Raw genomic sequence first — 24309 nt, 5'->3', positions numbered from 1 at the left:
AACGTATTCAAAGTACATCGACCTGTAACTTGAATTAGAAAAGAAAACGTCGAGAAGTTTGCATAGGTAACGAGTGAGGCATTATAATTATTATGTAAAAGTCATGGTATAAGAAAACCAGGTATGCTCAATCCTACGACAAGCCGCCATTTCAGCCCATTGATGACGTAAGAGTTACCACTGTGATACCGTTAAATTGGTACCTCCAACATTCCAAGGACGTAAATCTTATTATTGAAAACTATAGAATTACTGACTAATGTATTTAATTACTATTACTTGTCACATATATAAAAAAACATTAAAATTGTAAGTAAATCTTTTAGTAAAAGTTCATTCCTTGCAAAGTAAAAATAAAAACATTGGTCGTGGGTAATTAATTTTTTTAAGAAATGGCAACGTAGGGCGGAATGACGTCAGATGCCCCTAACCTCGAAATGTTCGCTGTTACTTTTGAGCATACCAGGGGTCTTCTTATACCATGGTAACAGTGTAGTCATGTGGAATCTCCATTGAGAGCTGGGGGCTTAAAATGGCCACATCGAAGCAATTCATCTAAGAAAGCAATATTGCTATTTGACATTTGTTTGCACTGCGCACTTACTTTTATATACGCAAATGTCAAATTACAATATTGCTTTCTAAGATGAATTGCTTCGATGTGGCCATTTTAACTCCCCTGATCTTTTTTACGTGTATCGTAAACAAATGAAGGCTGCCTTTAAAAAAGCAGAATCACAATAAAATGCAACAAAAAAACTCTTTACTGCTCATAAAATAAAAAATAGGACACTAATGGTCAAAAGAGGTTAAATCTTATTGCTAAATAACAATAAAGGTTTAATTACTTATAAAAGTGTTTTATTTTATTAGTGAATTGAAGAGAACATTTTTACCGCCAATTACTTTTCTTTCCTTACTCTGGCTTTCTCTTTTATAGGTTCTTAAGTTAAAAGTTTAGGTGGGTAATTTTAGGTAACAGCCTATGTAGTAAATAAAAGGTTTCGGCACAACAAAAGTAGGAAGTCAGCAAAGTCACAAAGATTCCAATTACAACCGCGTATTGTTGTAATTTATTTCAATGAATAGAATAGAATAGAAATAGTTCACCATAAAAGGACGCCACACACAAAAAAAAGACAACAGCATCATTTGAAATTTCCACTAAAACAATTACAAAAAAGCAAGACGCAATGCAATGTTGTGTTTCTGAAATAAACATTTATTTTTACGCACTTATTTGATGTAATTTTCATTCTTCTTCTTCTATCGTGCGGGTTGTGAGGTGGATTACCAACCCTATCAACCCTGGTGGCAGGGTTACTATTCAGCCGCCGAAGGCCCCATGGCTCATGACATCATCATCATCATCATCAGCCCTTTAACGTCCCCACTGCCGGGGCACGGGCCTTCCCTATGGATGGATAGGGAGATCGGGCCTTAAACCATCACGCGTGCCCAGTGCGGATTGATGGTTATTAACGACTGCTAATGCAGCCGGAACCAACGGCTTAACGTGCCTTCCGGAGCACGGAGGAGGTCGAGATGAAAACTTTTTTTTTGTGGTCGCCCATCCTATGACCGGCCTTTGCGAAAGTTGCTTAACTTCAACAATCGCAGACCGAACGCGTTTACCGCTGCGCCACCGAGCTCCTCATGGCTCTCATGGCTCATGTAACGACTACTAACTTACATCAGTAAGTAGTAACCGGAACCAACGGCTAACGACAGTTTTGTTTTAATGTAGTGTCTTACATTAGAAAATAATTTATCATTATTTATTATTTATTTTATTTCTATCGTAATCATCTCCTATTTCGTACGTACGGGTTTGAGGGCGTTGAGGAACCCCACTAACCCTGGTGTCAGACTTATTATTTAACTGCCAAAGACCTTTGACTTGGCTCTGTATAAGGCCAGGCGCGCACTACGAGTTTTTCGCCGCGCGTCACAAAAAGCAGTGGCATAATGTGGCACTGTAATTCTGTACCAAACCGTTTTAAATTGTATTGCGCGACGGCAGAGCCACCGCAGCGGCGCAGTATTACAGTGCGATATTATGCCGCTGCTTTTCCTGCCGCGCGGCGAAAAACTCATAGTGCGCGCCTGGCCTAACGCTTATAATCCTATCATTTAGCTACTACCGTTTCAGAACGTTTTCTGGCTGGATTACCTTTCACCACTTGGCCGGATTAACTATACATGTGTAACACATTGAAGTCGACACACTAATTAACTTGAAGTTGGCAACAAAATAGATCTTCATACATTGTAACATTAGTGACCGCAAATCTATTTTAGACGCAACTAACTTGTAGCAAGTTTCTATATAAATCGTGATTTGCTTTGTAATTATTATTAGTGCCAACTATTATATAGAATAGAATCGATCGGCATAATCTCTACTGATACACCACTATGCTAATGAACGTACTTTGACAGATCTAACTCATACTGCGCATTAAAGATTTTTTAAATCTTTGATGAATTTTTTTTTTGTGGTCACCCATCCTATGACCGGCCTTTGCGAAACTTGCTTAACTCCAACAATCGCAGACCGAGCGCGTTAACCGGTGCGCCACGTAGGCACGTTAAGCCGCTGGTCCCGGCTGCATTAGCAGTCGTTAATAACCATCAATCCGCACTGGGCCCGCGTGATGGTTTAAGGCCCGATCTCTCTATCCATCCATACTCCATACTCCTAGGCCTCCCCTCAATCAACCGGACGAGGTATGGAGCATACTCCACCACGCTGCTCCAATGCGGGTTGGTGGAGGTGTTTTTACGGCTAATAGCAGGGACCAACGGCTTAATGTGCCCTCCGAAGCACGGAATCATCTTACTTTTTCGGACAATCAGGTGCTCAAGCCTGAAAAGTCGTTACCAAACAGAGGACAGTCTCATAAAGTGATTTCGACAATGTCCCCATCGGGAATCGAACCCGGACCTCCAGATCGTGAGCCTAACGCTCTAACCACTAGACCACGGAGGCTGTTGATGAGACGTATATAAACTGTTTATATGTTATGTCATTATATTACACCTTATCCCAGTCCAAATGAATTACAAGTTAAATTAAAAAGTTGGCAACGAACATTACAAGTTTTTCTCTCGACCTCAGAACCCAAAACAATATTTAAGTGCTTAAACATTTTAAGCCGTATTCAATTTTTGTCGTTAGACGCAGACGCGGTTTCTTATTAAAATTCTTTCAAAGAAATTTGTTTATGAATTCTTTAAATCAAACTTTGAAGATTTTGGGTATTAACGTTTTGATGTTCTTTCTGTGATGACTTTTTGATGTGAAAATAATACTACACTTCAAACGATCATTTAATTTAAAGCTTGTTGCACACTAAAGGACATTTAAGTCGTTTGGCGTTTTTCGGCTAAGCGATGTTTAACACGTTCATTGCCTGAGCTACATATGAGGCAATATTGAAACTCATACTTGCATGTCCCATATGTAGGCCACATTTAACGTATTCCAATCTGTTTATCGATAAATAACACTGCATGTGAGGGCTTGACATCTAAATTTCAGTTACACAGTCTTCTTCTTAGCTTGTGGGGCGTGAGGTGAAATACCAGCCTCTTCAACCCCGGTGTTAGGGTTATGACTGAGTCGCCAAAGGCCCCTGACATGGCTCATGTAACGATTACTCACTTACATCAGGAAAGGTAGTTACACAGTGAACGTTACATTTTTAAAATAGATTATTTAAAATAGATTATATAAAATTTATATATAATAGACAATAACAATCTATTTAGTCAAATAAGCCCCCGCGGGTGGATCCGAGCGCAAAGGTCCCCATCACGCTTGCCGCGTTGCCACGTTGTATTTCGAAGGACAATCTTTGCGCCAGGAAACAACCCGCACGAGCATCCGACCCCCTGTCACTTATTCTTCGCCCCACCTCCCTAACGAAGACATTAAGTACATATTGTTGGGTTCAGCTACTTCTCCCCTGGTAGTTGCGGCTTCCGAATACATTCCGCTTAGGGACGGTACTGAAAAGTATCGGCGTCCGAAGGACGTAATATACGATCCCGACGACCCGATTACTCTAGCCATAGAGGCAGCCAATTAGCTCGCGACACCAAACACTTCAGGACCCCGATACCGACTCCGCCGGCGTGGTCTAGCGCTAATATTTTTCCTCTCAGACGACGCTATGAGCCGAGGTTCGCACCCAACTGGGCACCCTCAAGCCTGTTGTCTTAAACGTTGTACCGGGTGAGAGCCTTCAGCACTCCCCATTTGTCGGGCCAAGTAGTTAATGCCATCTGCGGCAAATCTACAAGAAGTCACGTCAAAAAAACAGAGACTGCTAAGTTTGTTTATAATCACAGAATATAGAAACATCACACCTGCATCCGCGAAGGGTAGACAGAGGTGCATTGTATACACAACCTCTCCTCGCCAGTCGCCAACTATGTTTAAAAGTCCCATAAGTTTGTTTCTAAGGAGGTACATGTAAAATATGAAAATAAGATTATTTAAGACTACCGAAGTGTGCTCTGTCTGACAAGTTATATGAAAACTTTACTTTTTGTATGACATTATGCTGTTCATTACGTCTTCTCTTGTCCGCCTCTGTATCTGTTCAATGTTCTAGGGTTGTCAAATTGTATCTCGCGACGTCTCGACGGTGAAAGGTCTCGTCGAAATATTATTCATTTCTTCTCCTCAGCCATAACACCTTGCAAAATGACGTAAATTCAAAAATGTTACACTGACCTTCAGCAAGTTTATCCATGATAATAACGTTGAATAAATGATTCTGATTCGTACATGATCTCTTCTTCTTCCAGGGTTACTACATGATACATACATGATATTTGGGTATCTTTATGACTTTTAATAAAGAATATTATTATTATCTATGAAAAATATGCAAATAAGTATTATCGTTAACGAGCAACGGAACTTTACTCTGACACACAGACAGACATGTTTCGACATTTTTTGTTATTCTTCAGCAGTTAAATGCGTGATATCAATTATTTACGATCTAAACACGAATTCGAAAATAAATTCGGGTTCAGTGGTAGAGCCTTACTCGAGATTCGAACCTGTGATATCACGATGTATATCGTTCTCTCAACTGGGCTTTCACGCCTCGTGCACACTGCACATGCATGACAACCCTAAGTCCTAACTAAGGTCGTTCACCCGTAGATGCGATCGATACGTCTGCCTGCATATAGGAAAATAAAGAAAAACAATTTTATTACACTCGTAATAAGTAACAAATTACAGAGAACGTAAAAAATATAGTGCCAAGCAATAATGGCACATCACATGTTCCAGAAAAACGTAAAAAAAACTCGCTAAGTGTTGGTCGTCATTTATTATGAGGGTTCCGGAGGTTGAATTTGGCTATTTCTTGCCTCGTCGCTCCTTAAGAACGGTGCATTTGCAAACGTAAACGATAATAAAATATATCTGTGAGGGGTTGTTCAAGTATTACGTTAACTTTGCATATTTTTGATGACATGGAGGGAGACGTGGGGGGTTAAAAACTCTACACCGATGCATGACATTTGTTTGCATTGCGCACTTACTTTTGCATGCGCAAATGTCAAATTGAAATATTGCTTTTTTTAGATGAATTGCTACGATGTGGCCTTTTTAACCCCCCTAGACGTTAACAGCCTTGCTTACTTCTAAATTCGGCTTATGTGGGTGAATATCAAAATACTTATGCCAAGTTTGGTGGCGAACTTTCATATTATGTTTTCGTGAAAAATTGGGTTCCGACTTGAAAAAGCCTGATGTCGGGACCCAATTTTTCAGTTCTAGCTACGAGGTACAAGTTAGCTCGTAGCTAGAACTATCCTTTTTGATGTCGGAACCCAATTTTTCAGTTCTAGCTACGAGGTACAAGTTAGCTCGTAGCTAGAACTATCCTTTTTGATGTCGGAACCCAATTTTTCACGAAAACATAATATGAAAGTTCGCCACCAAACTTGGCACATTTTGATATTCACCCATGTGATACCTAGTTGAAAGGGTCCTAACATTATATTGTAATAATGATTTTGTCAACAGTTGGTTGGTTGGTTGGAGTATAAGAACAGTATAATTACTTATTAGAGATGATGTGTGTAAGATTTTATGTTCGTCCTCCTTATCGTGTGGATTGTGAGGTGGAATACAAGCCTCATCAACCCTGGTGTCAGGGTTATTATTGAGCCGCCAAAGGCCCCTGACTTGGCTCATGTAACGACTACTTACTTACATCAGTAAGTAGTAACCGGGACCAACGGCTTAACGTACCTGCCGAAGCACGGATCATCTTACTTTCGGACAATCAGGTGATCAGCCTGTAATGTCCTAACCAAACATGGGATCAAAAAGTGATTTTTGTGATATGTCCCCACCGGGATTCGGAACCGGGGCCTCCGGATCGTGAGCCCATCGCTCAAACACTGGACCACAGAGGCCGTTTATATGGTGATATTTTATGTTTAAATGGACTAACCTATAAACTTTGTTCTCTATGTATTTATATAAAATAAATAAATATTTGATTGACTAAATAATAACAAATAAAACTTGATAAGTACGAGTAATTTCGTGGGGATCCCTAAGTTTCCTGCTTACATTGTGCGTACAATGTAACGATATGTTTTGGAAACATCGCATATCGCAATATCAATTTACCGGCAAATTGTTGTTTATTGGATATTATTTTTAATATAAATATATATGCGACTGATATGAGTGTGCGCCGAACATGAACAATTTCCTTGTATGAGTGAGTTTAGGTAATAATATATATAAATAAGGTTAGGTAGGAGATAGAACATTTGTTTACATAGGAATTACGTAAGCTGTGGCCGAAGGAAAAAAAATGATTCCAACTCATCATCATCAGTTTAAGAGCCACGCTCTTGTCGGTGCAGCATTTTCCATGCTCCTTTTTTAGGGAAATATCGGGCAGTGGCTTCCCTCTTGCCTTCCGTCCCGCAGTACTCTGTCTGACGCAAGTGGGATGGCGCCCAGATTAGTCTATTACAAAGTCATACTCTACTCTCTCCTGTCTCCTGACTCCTGTCCAATTCCTGTGTCTGATTCCAACTAATTTAATTATAAAAGAAATTACAATAAGACTTACTGACTAATTAGCCTAATGTTCTATTCGATGATAAAATATAGAATGATAGATTAAACTGTAATTAAAAATTAAAATATGATTAATAATAAAAAATAAATTAATAAATTAAATAATTTATCAAAAAAAAATATTAATTTATTTATTATTTTTAATTATAAGTAAAAGTTACACCATGCATCTTCAGCGATTTGGTGCTCCGGATGTCATCGGCGTGGATGCGAAAATTTGATGCGTTGGGAATGCAAACGCAGCATCAGCGCTATACCTTATGGAATATATGTAACATAATATATACCACATACCACCGACCACCACCAAAGAGTGTTTTTTTATGACTGGACTTGCACCAATGAGTTATTAATTTATTTTTAGTGCAGTTTTCACTAACACAATTGGCTCGACCATTATATACGGGGATACGGTTCCCCACTATCACGTTGGTCTAACAGAAAGCTCGGTGAGGCGTGGGTACTTAGTTCATCTTGCGATGGATGTACCTGACTACAGCGATTGGGTGACTGAGTTTTCTCTTCGCAGACTGGAAGGTCAAACATGCAGTCGTTTCTATAAAAAATCGGACCTGATAACGCGGGGCGATGATAAAATAAATAATAAATAAATAAAAAATGTATATTGTTATAGAAAAAGATCGTACTGTAGTTAGTGCAGCGTAATTTTGCTGCAGCGCAATCTTTTTGCTTATCAAGTTTTCTTTTTCTGGTTTTTTGGACGTATGCTATATTTCAAAAAATGTAGCGATTAGGAAGAGGAACTCGCTAAATTTAAGTAATTTAAATTATTATAAATTAACATGATCATAGTTAAAAGGTAACAACGGTAAAAAAAGGTATCGAACCTCACCTACCTCCGTTGATCAACGAAAGTTTTATAGATTATGCCAAAAGGAATACCAAACACTGAACTAGGTACTGTAGCTAGGACACACAAATGCTACAGAAGTATAACCCTGCTACCTGAACTAGGAAACCTGTATCTCAGGGAGCAGTGTTCAGCAATTACATCTTCTATAACGTCAGTTGAGGCAGACTATTGTTAAAATGAATTTATTTGACAAAAACTGTGGTTAAATAAGAACAAATAAACATGCATTTTGTATGTTAATTGTGTGTGTGTGTGTGTGTTTGTGTTAGCCCTACGACTTAAATGTGATGATGATGATCAATGATATTAGAATATAAAATTCGTGTAACCACTAGGCAATCCTTTGTCTTTAAATATTTACGTAGCACGTATACTAGTAATCGCCTAATTCTTTTACTCAATTATACCTCTATTCACTTAATTCTTCCAACGTTCATGGAGGGATCCTGAAATTACAATTCGTACGGCTGTCCTTTAATTACTTACTGTAATTTAGCTCAATAGGGCCACATATTGAACTAATTTACATTATCTACACATCTATATTATCTACATTTATATTGTTAAATAATGTATTTTAGGATAATGTATATCTGTCTGTGTGTGGCTTGAATCACCTGATTTTCCGAAAAAGTAAGATGATTCCGTGCTTCGGAGGGCACGTTAAGCCGTTGGTCCCGGCTATTAGCCGTAAAAACACCTCCACCAACCCGCATTGGAGCAGCGTGGTGGAGTATGCTCCATACCCCCTCCGGTAGATTGAGGGGAGGCCTGTGCCCAGCAGTGGGACTTAAATAGGCTGTTTATGTTATATATATCTGTATAATATAACTTCTGTTTCCGTGTTCTTCTTCTTCTTCTTCTATCGTGTGGGTTGTGAAGTGCAGTGATAAAGGCAATGTTAAGCGCAGTCTCAGTGACATCGATTCAGACCACGATTCTACTTGATATCGACCCAGAATCATGGTCTGAATCATCCCCCTCAGTATTTGTTACGGTGTCACTGACACCTATACACACTTGTATGGCTACTTGTATATACATATAGGGGTAGGGGGGAGAATATCAAGTGGAATTTTGCACCGCAAAAGTATGGAATTGAAATAATTAAAAAAAAATTAAGTCCCGTCCGAGTCAGAAAAAAACCTTTTTCGATTTAATTTTCTATTTGTGAGTTTCCGAAGCACTGGTGAGTGCTATAAAAAGAAAAAAAAACCTTTACCCTTTCTAATTTAGTAGAGATATACAGTTACAATACGTAGCTATCAATTTACGAGTAATAATAATAATATTATGTTAGAAAACCAGTCTTTTATCGAAATCTCTCTGAATGTAACTTAGACACGAATTACATTACAAATGTTTACATGCTACTTATCGGAATCCATTTCGATATTGAAGGGAAGGCACAATTTATAATATTTTTGATGATGCCACGAAAATAGGTATTCTTATAAAAAATATTATTCATAATAAATAATAATTATTAATTTTGTACCCGTGACCGTCCATGTTTATTTATTTACGTTGATACTTACTATAATAATTACAACTATATTTTTATAACAACAACCTCCGTGCTGCCTGCCTGTCTTCCAACCCGTAGAGAAAACCCACCCAATACAGGTTAGGTCACATACCTCCGAAAACGCATTTCTCATTTCTCGGGAATGTAGGTTTCCTCAAAATGTTTTCCTTCACCGCTGAGCACGTGATAATCATTTATGATCTAAACATGAATTAAAACAAATTCGAGCCTGCGACCTCAAAGTGGGAGGCAAGCGTTCTGCCAGCTGGGCTACCACGGGTCTCAAAGACTCCTTAACATCACCATCATCAGTTCAAAATCGTCTAATGCTGGACATAGGCCTCTCCCAAGGCTCGCTACATTGACCGATCCAGCTGCCCGAATCCAGCGTTTTCCCGCGACCTTCAGAAGGTCATCAGTCCATCTTAGGTTTATAGAATCTTTATTTCTTTATTTATTTCTTATCTTGTGGGGGTATACCTGCCTATATGAATACAATTGATAAACTACTTACTTTAAAGCGCTCTTATATGGTGTTTATAAAGGTTTTAATACTTTGAAGTGTCATAATGGTAACTTTTATTTTTATGACGGCATTAAAACTAAAGTTGTTCAGCTGTTCCCAGGACAACCAGACATTAAAATGTTTTACTTTTGTTTTACAAAGTAACTTAGTACTAAAAGCTATTCAATTTTCATATGAAACATGAATACTTTATGTAAATATGATATTATTAACATAGGTAATGTTTTAATTAATAGTGTCTGTGTAGTACACACTAAAATTTATTTTATAATATGGCAACACCGCTTTCTAAGCTTTCTTCTACCTTTTTGAACATCATGGCGATGGGTGTTGCATTTTCCACCTTTTGTAAACTTTAATTAATACATCATCATCAATTTACGAGCCACGCTCTTTTCGGTGTAGCATTTTTCATTCCAGTCTATCAAAGGCCAATTCCTTGACTTCCCTATAAGACACGACGTTAACCTTTTCTTTAATCTGTTCCATGTAAGCTCTTCTTGGTCTTCCCCTTCCTCTCTTTCCTTCTAGCTTTCCTTCTATGATGTTTTTAATAAATTCGTCGTGTCTTATTAAGTGTCCAATCATCTTGCCTCTTCTGTCATCAATAATTCTCAGTATTTTTTTCTCAAGAGACAAATTAATACAGTCCATTCTGATATTTATATCAAGCATGTGTTTTTACTTATATTTCACACCAGCAAAGCACGGTGTCTAAGATGTCTAGGTAGAGATAGACGAACAGACATCAAGAAATAAGGAATAAAATAACGTTATTTTATAAAGTAACTTAACGGAAAATAATTGCAGGTACTTAGTTCATCTAGCGATGACTATAACTCTACTTATGTCAATAAGAAAATAGTCGAGAACGTAAAGACAGCCTATGTAGTTTAGTTTAGTTTACATATCTTAATAAAGTATGCAGAAAGATTGTACGCATTTTGAGCTAAAATGTGCTAAGATTATGAAGATTTGTGCTTAAAAGCTTTGAGCGCTAAATGGTATGTCTCATACACCGCGGCCTTCATGACGTCAGGACCGCCGGTGTATTTCTATATCTCATTAACGGCTACAGCTATCGTTCTGAAACCTATGCCAATGTTTAGTACGCATTTGACCGGCCATCTTTATAATCTTAGCATGCTCAAAATACGCACATTCTTTCTGCATATATTTTATTAAGACATGTGATAGGCGGTCCTGACGTTTACCGACTATTTTCTTATTGATGTAAGTACGTAAGCATGAAAAAAGCAAAGAAAGAAAAAAGAAAAAGAAAAGAAAGAAAAAAGAGAGAAAGAGGAGAGTGAAAGTAGCATGGAATATGCTGCACCGACAAGAGCGTGGCTCTTAAATTATGGGTGGAGTAAGTACGTATAGTTCGAGTTATAGTCATCGCTAGATGATATAAGTACCTGCATTTATTTTACGTCAAGTTGCCCTACCTATACAATTACATTATTTTTCTGCTAATCCTTACAAAACAAACCTGCGGAGTGATTTGATTTTTTGATAAGAATAATATCTATCATGTAATTAATCTGCCACCATGCATATCATGGTGGAAAGGAGAACGTGCAACCGTCACATTTTCATATTCCAATCGAGTTGAATGCCTTCAATATAGGTCCCGATAATACCTGTGAAATACATTCAGATATTCCCTTTCACATTGCATTATTCCATTGTTTTCATAGGGATTTATTTGGACGTGTTGTCAATCACTTTCATAATATGAAAGGCTGAAGGGAAAGGGTATTGATGAATGAATGTGAGGGTTTACCTTTCACTACACCTGGGACAAAGAATAAACAATAATGCTACGGATAGAAGGGACACTCCGCACAGCTCGGACACTCCATACAAAAATATCGTTCATACTGTGTGCCACGCGTAAGTGCGAGTGAGATAGATAGTCCGTGCACTTTCCCTTACAGCCATTTAGACCAGTGAGACCCAGTCACCCTACGGTGAGCTAAATCTATCTGGGCACCGATACGAATTGGCTACTTGATATTTTTTTTCTTTTTTTTTCACGTGACTTATTGTAGATTTGCCGCAGATGGTATTAACTACTTGGCCGGACAAATGGGGAGCGCTGAGGGTTCTCACCCGGTACAAAATTTAAGACAAACAGGCTGGAGGGTGCCCTGATGGGCGCGATGTCTACTTGACAGTTGTAACAATAAAGTATAAAATTCACAACGGTATAATGATGATTATCCAATAGTTTCTGATCATTTTTAAATATTTTATTTTTACAAAATAAAAATGCGATTTTTTTATCTACGTATTACAAAACCCAAAACACAGGTGGCCATGGTTGAGCTTCGTGTGATGTCACATATTACAAATAAACAAATATTATCTGTCAGGTTCCAATTTATAATTTTTGACAGTTTCTTTGTTTATTGAAATGTGACGTCACTGGGCAAAATGTCGCGTGACCAACCGTTCTAGCGCGATATTTGAAATTAATGAAAAAACCATTTGTTTTCGAGAAAGTAAAATATTTTAAAATATATAATAAAATAGTTTAATAGGCAGCGTTAGTAATTTTTAAAATATTTATCCGAAAACTGTCAAGTAGCCGATTGTACGTTCTATACGTAGTATTATTATTCTTTGTTTCAAGGTGGCCACCTTGAAATATTAGCCCCCTGTACCTATTTTGTTTGTCTACACAAAGACACACCTGTCTGTAGTCTTTACCCAGCATTGGGGCGTATATTAAAGCACTTTATATTTTTAATGCATTTTTTATTTTTAATGCATTTTGATTTCACTGGACGTCGTCTCTGATAATCTTTTTCGTAACTAATGTGGGATATAGTATTAAAAGGAATATTTAATTTATCTTCACTCCTTTTATTTTCTCCTTTTTTACAAAAAACAAATGTTCCTTTACACTCCGACCTATACATCATAGACAACTCTTTTTAAATTCATAGCATAAACATCTAAATCCTCATTCATTATCCTTCCATTCTCTCTTATTTTCTTATCAATCTTACGTTTCGTTCTACTAACTTTCAAATCAAATCAAATATACTCTATTGCACACAACATACAAAACAAATGAACACAAGTGGATGATAGATACAGTACAATATGGCAGCCTTATTCCTTAGCAGCAATTTCTTCCAGGCAACCAGTGGAAAGGAAACATTTATTACTTTGCTACACTAATATCGACTATATGTCTTTTCAAGGTTTTGTTTATTAACCTGCATGATGTTTGTCACCAGGGCATCAGACAGGTCCCCGTTCGACGGGTCCTGCTGCTCGGGATACCGGCCCGTGGACTCCGCCAGCCTCACCACCCCGGATGAAGATGAACTTGAACCGGTAACTATCACCAACACAAGATGAAAATATCTCGCGTGCTTAACCTTACAGTTTCTATTATTTACATGATAAGACATGACGATGATTATTATTTACATTATGAGCTATGTCAGGGGCCTTTGGCGGCTCAATCATAACACTGACACCAGGGTTGATGAGGCTGGTATTCCACCTCACAACCCACACGATAAGAAGAAAATTATTTACAGATTATTCAGTCTTCAAGCAGTCGTGAAACGTGATATCCAACACCGTTGGATCGTCGATCCCTAGTCACACTACCAGCATGTGGCTAGCGGGGTACTATGCTCAGTTAGGTACCCCGAAAACATCCTTTGGCGGCAGCACACCCTCGCCGCCAAACTGGTATATCCACAACATAAGGATAAAATGCCTGGCGTGGTCTATTTGTCCGTAGATGGAATGGAGTGGATTGTTCCTTCCCAGTTCTACATAGAAGCAAAAAAATAATATGTTTTTGATTTCAGGTACCAAAATACAGGGTGGTTTTATTAGGAGACGCCGGCGTCGGTAAAACAGCACTTGTATCTCAGTTCATGACGTCAGAATACATGAACACTTATGACGCAAGTTTGGGTTAGTAGCTCTACTTATTATCATTAGTAGCATAGTAGTTAAACGATATTGTAATATGAATGTTTTAATTGTAATTTTAAGGATTCTTATTTAAGGTTGATATCTATTCAGCTAGAGTTATATATTTTTGTCGTTCTTAGCTTTATTTTTTTTAAACGTCAAAGCACATATTTTTCTACATGTAGTAATGTAGGATTTGCATGTAGAAAAGAAGTATCTACACATGACTTTACTTTCTGTGCTTATCTGTAATGGTTCGATTTATTGATTTATTGAATGTAATCATTTGTTATAATAGCTACTTAATCTTGTTTCTATAAATAATTTCTATTCTTACGAGACATTTATACAGGGTGTTGGTGACATCGTAACGAATACGGAGGGCGACGATTCAGTTAGACCATAATTCTGAGTGGATATCAAGTGGAATTTTCTGTCGCAAAATTCATGAAAAAGTACTGAAAATAATTTAAAAAATACTAAAATTGTCATGAACTTTCCGACGGAAAATTTCACCTAATATCAAGTCTGAATTATTCCACAAAGTTTTCGTTACGATGTCACAATCAGCCTGTATTATTTACTTAAGTACGTATTTTATTAGTGTAGTGATTATAAAACATAGTAAAATAGTCAGTAGTATTGTAGAAACAGTTACTATTATTCTTTATTGGTATTCCGGTGGTTGAATCACATTGTGAGGCGGCCCAAAGGACTTGATTCCAGGCCATAATCTTTATAAAAAAAAAACATTGAGGTACGTCGGAAAGCAATGAATGAGACTCGCACAGGACCGGAAAGGTTGGCGTGAAAGAGAGGAGGCCTATAACCAGCAATGGGCGGACATGTGCTGAGTAGATAGATAGATTCTTTATTGCACTTAACAACTAGTTACGTTACAAACATTTTTTGGTCGTGACTTATTGTAGATTTGTCGCAGATGGCATTAACTACCTACCCGGACAAATGGGGAGCGCTGAAAGCTCTCACCCGGTACATTACAAACATGAAATGGACGTTAACAAGGGAGTGCTTATCTCTAAAGGAGATCTCTTCCGTCCAACCCGCCGGTAGTAAGAGAATAGACACGGGAGAACAATAAAGGTGCAATATACGAAATATACGGTCACGAGCATTAATATGTATACACTTTGGTACCATGTCACATTAACTTTTTTGACAAATTGAACTGTAAGTCTCACTAAATGTCAAATATGTTGGTGCGACAGAGTCCTAAAGTGGGTACATTATAGTGCTCATGACTCATGACTGTACATATATAATAATTATATCTTAATAAAGTATAAATATAAACATAAATAGCCTATATACGTCCCACTGCTGGGCACAGTCCTCCCCTCAATCAACCGGAGGGGGTATGGAGCATACTCCAACACGCTGCTCCACTGTGGATTGGTGGAGGTATTTTTACGGCCGGGATCAACGGATTGACGTGCCCTCCGAAGCACGGAATCAACTTATTTCTTCAGACAATCAGGTGATTCAAGCCTGTAAAGTCCTTACCAAACAAAGGATAGTCTCACAATGTGATTTCGACAATGTCCCCATCGGGAATCGAACCCGGACCTCTAGATCGTGAGCCTAACGCTCTAACCACTAGACTATTAAATGGAATACTTAAAGTATAAACACAACACACAGTGATAAGGCAGTAGATGTGGTGTAAAAGACGATATAGTGATTAAGATTGAGAAGGGAATGTTAGGTTGGTTTGGAAACGTAGAGCGGATGAACGATAATAGAATTGCGAAAGCGAAACTTGATGGTTGGGCTGACAGAGAAAGACCTAGAAGGACTTACATTGACCAAATTGGAGATGTTCTTAGAAAAGGTTTAGTACGATTTACTCTGAACCGGTGTGCGTGTATGAAGCGATTGTTGAATGTGGTGGAAGCAAGAGAAGTGTGTCAGGATCGAAGCAAATGGAATGCTATAGTCTCTGTTTACCCCGGCGGGAAATAAGCGTGAGTTTATGTATTAGGTATGTAATAAAGTATAGTTTGTAGTTATTATAAAAAAAAAATTTTTTTGGTGGATAAATATAAGTAGTTTTATGGAATTACTAGTTTCAGCTACGTTGGTTACCATTACAACCATCTGAGGACAGCCAGGCTGTGAAAATAATACGTCTTTCGAGCTCTCGCGTGATGGCTAGGGATACCAATTTGGGAGAGTGGTTTGGATCTTTGGATAGTGGTCCTCATGACAACGGCTTGTTGCTAACTTAAATAAAATGAGCTGCTTTTTGTTAAATGATGAATCTAACGGCCTCCGTGGTTCAGTGGTTGAGCGTTGGGCTCACGATCCGGAGGTCCCGGGTTCGAATCCCGGTGGGGACATATCACAAAAATCACTTTGTGATCCCTAGTTTGGTTAGGACATTACTGGCTGATCACCAGATTGTCCGAAAGTAAGATGATTCGTGCTTCGGAAGGCACGTTAAGCCGTTGGTCCCGGTTACTACTTACTGATGTAAGTATGTAGTCGTTACATGAGTCATGTCAGGGGCCTTTGGCGGCGCAATAATAACCCTGACACCAGGGTTGATGAGGTTGGTATTCACCTCTATACCAGTATATTCAACGACATGGTCAACTTAAGTTGGATATTTCATGAAATATGCCTATTTCGTGAAATAATCGAGCACGTCATGAAATGATCAATTCTAAGATCTGGCCACGACATATACATGTTATAGGAGGCGAGCTTATTGCCATTATGGGATAGAATCGAATAGAATAGAAAAAGTTTATTATGAAAGGACGCCACACACAAAAAAAAGACAACAACATCATATCAAATTTCCACTAAAACAATAGGCTAGTTTCCAACTAGTCAAATCAGTTACTTTTTACTAAACGTCAAAACACGAAATTACTATGGAATTTGTATGAAAACGCACACTGTGACGTCATAGAAAAACGTAATAAAATGTCGAACTTATTATTACGTTTTTCTTGATTAAAATTCATAACTAAGTTAAATAAAATAAAGAAAATGCTTTTCGTTAGTTTCACATTTGTGTTTATTTAGTAATCAGAATTTCATAATTTATCTTGAACCTGGTACACGACCCAATTACAAAAAAGCAAGACGGATGTTGTCGAAATGACCATAAGGTGGTGGTGGACGTCCTGAGATAAAAGGGTCTCACTCAGCACAAGTCGCGGCGTGAACCACGACGCTGATATTATGTGGACCCTGTTGGATCGAGCTGTGGATTTCCATTCTGACCAATATCCCTCGTTTTCTCTAAATTAATTAACAGTTTTGTACCTGCGCTGCTTGGCGGTTAGTGGTTAACCTCATTGGACCCTCCTTAACTCTCCCAAAGTCGGTCAACGTATGTCCCTCTAGGTCAGGCCTTATCCGTTTTATCCTATCCTTCCATTACAGGCTAGTTTCTAAATTGTCCAGTTCAGATGCTGCCTTTTATAATTCTCGGTATGAGATAGAATCAGATTTTCGTAGTTCATGAAAGAGTCTCACGATCACATCCTATAGGCTAGTTTCCAACTAGTCAAATCAGTTACTTTTTACTAAACGTCAAAACACGAAATTACCATGGAATTTGTATGAAAAATCACACTGTGACGTCATAGAAAAACGTAGCAAAATGTCGGACTTATTACGTTGTTCTTGATTAAAATTCATAAATAAGTGAAATAGAGAAAAGAGAAAATGTTTTTCGTCAGTTTTAGATCTGTCTTTATTTAGTATTCTCTCTCTCTCTCTTTATTTAAGAGCTGCGCTCTTGTCGGTGGAGTAATCGCGTTTAGTAATCAGAATTGCATAATTTAATCTTGAACCACGATTTGTCTTATACACGACCCAGTTGCCTTATAAATATATAATTACTGTGGTTCTGTTGTACACTGGTTTGCTTCTCGGGGAGCGCCGGTTTGAACCTCTTTACCGGACTTGCACCAATGAGTTTTTTTTTTAGTGCAGTTTTCACTTACACAGTTGTCTCGACCATTATAGCCAGCGATACGGCTCACCACCCATCGTTGATATTTTACTCAGTGAGTTAGTACAACTGAGGGTAAAGAGCTGATCTAAATCTTTGGGCCCTCTGTGGAACCCGAGTGCTATGGTCCGGGGCCTCGAGGTTATTACGGTGCTGTGACGCATATGGTTTCAGGCTGGTATTCCTGCATTGTGTGTGTGTGTGGAACGGAACCTTTTTTTTGGACCTGATTTATTTTTTATACTAACACATATAAGTCAATGGTTACTAGTAGGGTTACCAGGAATAAAGATTTAAGAATAAGAATAAAATAAATGTATGCGGGATATATAAATAATACGGGATATTTTAAATATCTTTACTCCTTATATTTTAACAAAATCATCTCACCCGTCCGACATCGCACCAAAGACTCCCCTTTCTTATTTTTTAAAACTGTCTTACGTCTCATTCATTTATCATCCTCCATTCCTACCATAAACAATCAAATCCCCATTCATTATCCTTCCATAGTATTCTCACTTTCCTACATGTATGTTTAATTAATAATTAAAAGAAAATAGATTATTTTTTAGCTTTTGTAGCACAAATAAAAGGAAGCCTCATTTATAGAAAAAGACAAAATTATTTATGTTTTACACTGAATCTGCTTTACGTACGCCATCTAGGCTAGGGTCCCTGCACCCTTAACTCAGAAACACGGTTTGAATCATCCCCCTCAGTATTCTTTACAATGTCACTAACACCCTGTATAATGGGCGTATTAGGCTGTTCCATTGATTGTGATGATATAATAAATTAATAATCACAAGCTCGAATTTCGTATTATGGGCTGGGCCTAATGTAAAAATTGCGTGTTCAATTCGGTCACGTAACTGCCAAATGTCGTTTGATTTTGGCCGGCAGTGTGGCCTCGCTTTGATTATGCAAAGGGTGAGCCTGATACAAGTGATGTACCTACAAAAATCATTTGGGGATAAAGGGAAAGTCTTATTTGTAACGAATATTGATGTTTTTCATTTTCTCTAGAATAAATAACATAACTTGAAACTACAAAAGAAATCAAGCTCTAATTAATTTATAAAAAAGATACAAAGTACAATTCGTACTATTTCATCATGAATTTAAGAGCCACGTTCTTGTCGGTGTAGCATTCTCCATGCTTGTATATCAAAGGCCTCTTACTTCCTCATAAGATACGACGTTCACTTTCTCTTTAATCTGTTCGTATTACGCATCCCAACAGAAATATTTCCATGTAAACTGTTGCCAAGACGACAACATACCGATCGTAATGTCAAAAAGTTATCAGATCTCATGTAGGGAAAAGCTTCTAACTCTACACGCCCTAACCGTACATCAATTTGTATTTAAAATTAGGAAAAGAAATCACCTAGAAGTACGCATACTGAGTGGCTCCGCTGGGGAGTATGCTATGCAGCGAAGCCACTTTAATTTGTTGTTTTCCTTAATATAGCACGTACACATAAAATCTTTTCACGTACACTATGTACGTAGTACGTACATCGATTTATACTTCAATTTACAGGAAGAAAACATCTCGAAGTATGCAAAATGAGTGGCTCCGCTGGGGAGTATGCTCTCCAGCGAAGCTACTTTAATTTGTTGTTTTCTTCCTAATTATAGCACGTACACATAAAATCTTTTCACGTACACTATGTACGTAGTACGTACATCGATTTATACTTCAATTTACAGGAAGAAAACATCTCGAAGTATGCAAAATGAGTGGCTCCGCTGGGGAGTATGCTCTCCAGCGAAGCTACTTTAATTTGTTGTTTTCTTCCTAATTATAGCACGTACACATAAAATCTTTTCACGTACACTATGTACGTAGTACGTACATCGATTTATACTTCAATTTTGAGGAAGAAAACATCTCGAAGTATGCAAACTGAGTGGCTGCGCTGGGGAGTATGCTCTTCAGCGAAGCCACTTTAATTAGTTGTTTTCTTCCTAATTATAACACGTACACATAAAATCTTTTCACGTACACTATGTATATGGTACGCACATTTTTCTATATCGTCTTCAATAGAATTGGAGGTGGTGGCCCCGCGACAGAGCATCACACTATACAAACCCTAAGTTCTCAAACACGTTAGGCAAACTATAGGGCTTGCTTACTACAAGAAACAGAATGGCAACATCTTTGTTACCTTACATTGTGATGGTAGAACAATGACCAAGACATATTTTGCCTATTTCCAAGTACTCATTCAATGCAAATCAGATTTTTAAGTATTTTTTTAAATGAGTTGAGCCGGTATCTTTTCGTCTCTTTTACCTTAAACACGTTTTCCACCAAGCGAGATTGGATTGCAAATGCAAATAAATCTTCTACCCGAATACTATTTTAGCTTACTTATTGCCCTAATACTGGGCATAGGCCTCTTATTTCTCCTCTCCACTTTTCAGAGTTCCATAAAATAAAGAATAATAAATAATACTATATTGCGTATAGAACGGTAAGTTTCCGCCCCGCGCCTATTCGAATCGGGTGGCGAGTTAGATTTACCACACCTCTGGGTCATACTTTTACTTACTTATAATAATAACTTTATTGCACAAAATAAGAGAAATACAAATATATGTTTACTTAAAACTGAAGGTGTGCTTATAATTAGATTACAGGAGTTGTACATGGGTCCCCAAACTAGGCAATGCCTGAATCTTGGGGAACCAGTTAATTTTTTTTATTCAAAACTAGCCTTAATATAACTTACAACGTAAAATTATAACATAAAAAGAAAAGAAAACAAAGATAAGCATTATTACATTAGTATAGATGTCCGTAAGCCGCTAAGGAGTAAGGGGGGGGGGATGTTTTTTTCCGGCCAAGTAGTTAATGCCACCTGCGGTTAACCTACAATAAGTCACGTCAAAAATAAAAAAAAAATGCGCGGGGAATGTCTGTGTCGCTTGCACTTACGTGGCACAAAGGTGGCACACAGTGAACGTCCAGTAAACATGAAACCACATAAACAGACTCAAATTCTTTAGCTGAAAAGCGCAAAAATATACTGATGTGACTGACTTACACCATCACGAAAAATATTCTTGTTTTTTCCTTAAAATCTTCTAAAATACGGTCAAATTTATTAGTGACGTAGAAAGTCTCTTCCCATCTTACGTTTATACGTTTTCATTACCCCGACATCCGCGAGGCAATAAATTAATTTACCAAAAGTTAGAGCCGGCGCCTTTTCCTAATACCACTGGAAGTAATTTAAGCAAAAATATTAAAAGTAAATAAATTACGGAGAGCAAATAAATTTTAAAAAGAGGGCTATATAAAAGAGGACATGCTTACCTTCATTATCATGTTGTATTTAAACAACAATTTTTGATTGACACTTTTAAAGATTCGCGCTCTTTATACGTAGGAGTAATCTATATTTTTTTGTGAGTCAGGATCGAAGCAAATGGAATTCCATAGTCTGTGTTTACCCCAATGAGAGTTAGGTTTAAGTCTCTATGCATGTAAACTATTTTTAACGGACCATAAACAAACTAATAAGGTAATTGATTTCTATTTTATTTTACATTAAATTACTTGTCGACTCGAGTCATAGGCACATCCATCGCTAGATCAATTATTTCACTACCCTCGCTTCACCGAGCTTTCTGATAGACCAACGTAAATGTCACGTCGTTTTATAAATTCGTAGGTAAGTAAAATAAAAATAAAAGTTTAAAAACTAAAACTCGTCTAACGGAAAAATCACGCTCTAAAAAGTATGAAACAAAACAAAGGTATATTTCTCTGAAATTCTTCCGAATGTTGCCGTTGACGCCGTTGACAGTGGCTCTCTGAACGGCGACCCCCGCTACGGCGAGTCTCCATACGGTGAGTGGCCTTATTTTTCCCTCTACGTCGAGCGAGTTTAGATATTATAGTACAGTTATGGTAAAAACTGTTTTGCTGTTTTCTTATACTTTTTAGTTCGTTGTTTTTATATAAGTAAGTAGTAGTGTTAGACCTATTCTTTTTATTTATGATTTGGTTTAAATAGACAAATACTTAAAATTAATTTTCCTCTTATGTAAATGACAGACGTAATCTCAAGCAGTCGCCGTTCGGGGAGTCGCTGTGAACGCTACAATTCAAAGTTTGCTTATCACGGCGGAGCGTGATTTTCCCGAAGTCGGATTTTAGTTTTTAAACTTTTGTTTTTTTTTGGAGTCTTATTTATTAAGATAACGTGTTTCCGCTGCGTACATGTTTTATGCAAAATTTGGAGATAAAACCTATCCGGAACATGTCTGAGCAGTCACGTTATCAATTCGACGTAATTATCGAGTAAATACAAGGAAACCCGTAAGTAAAAGCTAGTAATATGTACATATTTGAAGTGTGGAAATTAAGCTCTTTCATTTGATACCCAACACACAACCATTCGAAAAAAAAAATGTTTCGTCCACAGTTTATGTCCTTTAGAGGGCGCCATATTGAATTTAGCGTAACGTCACATAATATCATGTAACCACCGGACAATTAAGACGCTTCTAGTGACACCTCATTTGATAAATTCTGATAGGTGGTTTAGAAGTCAGGTTGGAACAAACGTGTATACACACACTTATACAGGGTGTTAGTGACATCGTAACGAAAACTTTGAGGGATGATTCAGACCATGATTCTGAGTCGATATCAAGTGGATTTTTCCGTCGCAAAAATCATGTATTTTTTTAGTTTTTTTTAAATTATTTTCAATTCTATACTTTTGCGATGGAAAATTCCACTTGATATTAACTCAGAATAATCAACTGAATCACCCTCTCAGTATTCGTTACGATGTCACTTACACCCCATACAAGTACATACAGTAGCCATACAAGTAGGTATGGGTGTTAGTGACACCGTAACGAATATTGAGGGGGATGATTCAGACCATGATTCTAAGTTGATATCAAGTGGAATTTACTGTCAAAAAATTCATGATTTTTTTTGTTGTTTTTTTTTTAATTATTTTCCTATCCATACTTTTGCGACGGAAAATTCCACTTGATATCAACTCAGAATCATGGTCTGAATCATCCCTCAAAGTTTTCGTTACGATGTCACTAACACCCTGTATAGCGGTCAAACATACAACCCTCCTTGTTGTTTCGAAGTCGGGTAAAGTGTCCCTCCTGCACGTTATTGTATTATTGTTTATTCTGTGACCGTGACATGAGATTGTATAGGTATATATTAACGTATTTATTTCTCGACCGTCTGTTAAGCTCTTAAAAACTAAAGTCGGAAAGTCAGGACCCTTGTCAAAGTGCCTACCTATTATCTACATCATGGGCCTTCATGTAAACACTTCTAACTTAATGGGACCTTTCTTCGTTTTTTACATATGTTTGAATTGTTTCTTTTTCTATAATGTTATTTATTATGTATGTCTTGTTTATCGAGTATACCGATACTGTTGAAAGCATATAATATATTTTAATATTTTTAAATATGGAAACACTATTGTGATCACGTTCATTCGCGTAGCTTTCGCTCTTCCTTTCTCTCAATACAACACAAGAACAAGACGCTGCTGTTTCATTTTTTTTTTTTCATAAATATAATTTCACCGTCCCGACACCCAAGGATCTCTTCAGATACGCATGCTGTTGATATTTACCGACCGTGTTCAAGAGCCGCTAATTCCACATCATCCTTCGACATCTCTGCCTTACCCCAACCCGGAAATAGGCGTGATATTATGTATGTATAGAGTATAACACACGGAGCATAGTGTTACAATCTGTGATGTGCCGTACCCGGGAATGTTCCCAAAGTGGGAATATTCCCGTTGTAAAGGCTCTTTAGCAAGGACACTGCCAGGGGCCTGTTTTATAAAACTTACAATTGTAAATTACCATGACAATTTGGTGTTCATTACGTAGCTAATATGAAACTGCAAAATATTCGTGATCACACACTCTGCAATGTACATCAAATTGTCATTGTAATTTACAATTGTAAGTTTTATTAAACAGGCCCCAGGTTTTCTTTGTCAAATTGTTCTTTCTTGTTCTCTTAGTATTGAATCCCACCATAGAACGACCTAGAACGAACGGAAAGTGGGTTGCCTAAAAAATTAGGCCATTGCAATTCTACTACTACTTCACTGCTACTACCTACTTCTACACCACTTCACTGCACACACACACACGCACACGCACACGCACACGCACACGCACACGCACACACACACACTACACACTTTACACTTTTTATACTTTTTTTTACTTTCGCTTTTCTACTACTTGCTTGTATTGTTATTGACATATTTAATTAAAT

General features: G+C 37.6%; 1 protein-coding gene across 1 annotated transcript in view; it reads left to right on the top strand.

Moving 5' to 3' along the window:
- LOC126376540 (uncharacterized) overlaps positions 1–24309 on the top strand; it is a 137659-nt gene that overhangs the window by 84017 nt on the left and 29333 nt on the right. The window contains exons 4-6 of the mRNA XM_050024006.1: positions 13315–13414; positions 13903–14005; positions 15905–15919. Of these exons, the coding sequence (XP_049879963.1) occupies positions 13315–13414; positions 13903–14005; positions 15905–15919 (218 nt within the window). The remainder of the gene's footprint in view (positions 1–13314; positions 13415–13902; positions 14006–15904; positions 15920–24309) is intronic.

The sequence above is a fragment of the Pectinophora gossypiella genome, chromosome 21, assembly GCF_024362695.1.
Source record: "Pectinophora gossypiella chromosome 21, ilPecGoss1.1, whole genome shotgun sequence".
NCBI classification, from domain to species: Eukaryota; Metazoa; Arthropoda; class Insecta; order Lepidoptera; family Gelechiidae; genus Pectinophora; species Pectinophora gossypiella.
The sequence above is the reverse complement of the archived record's forward strand: the minus strand, read 5'-3'. Positions and strand labels throughout refer to the sequence as shown.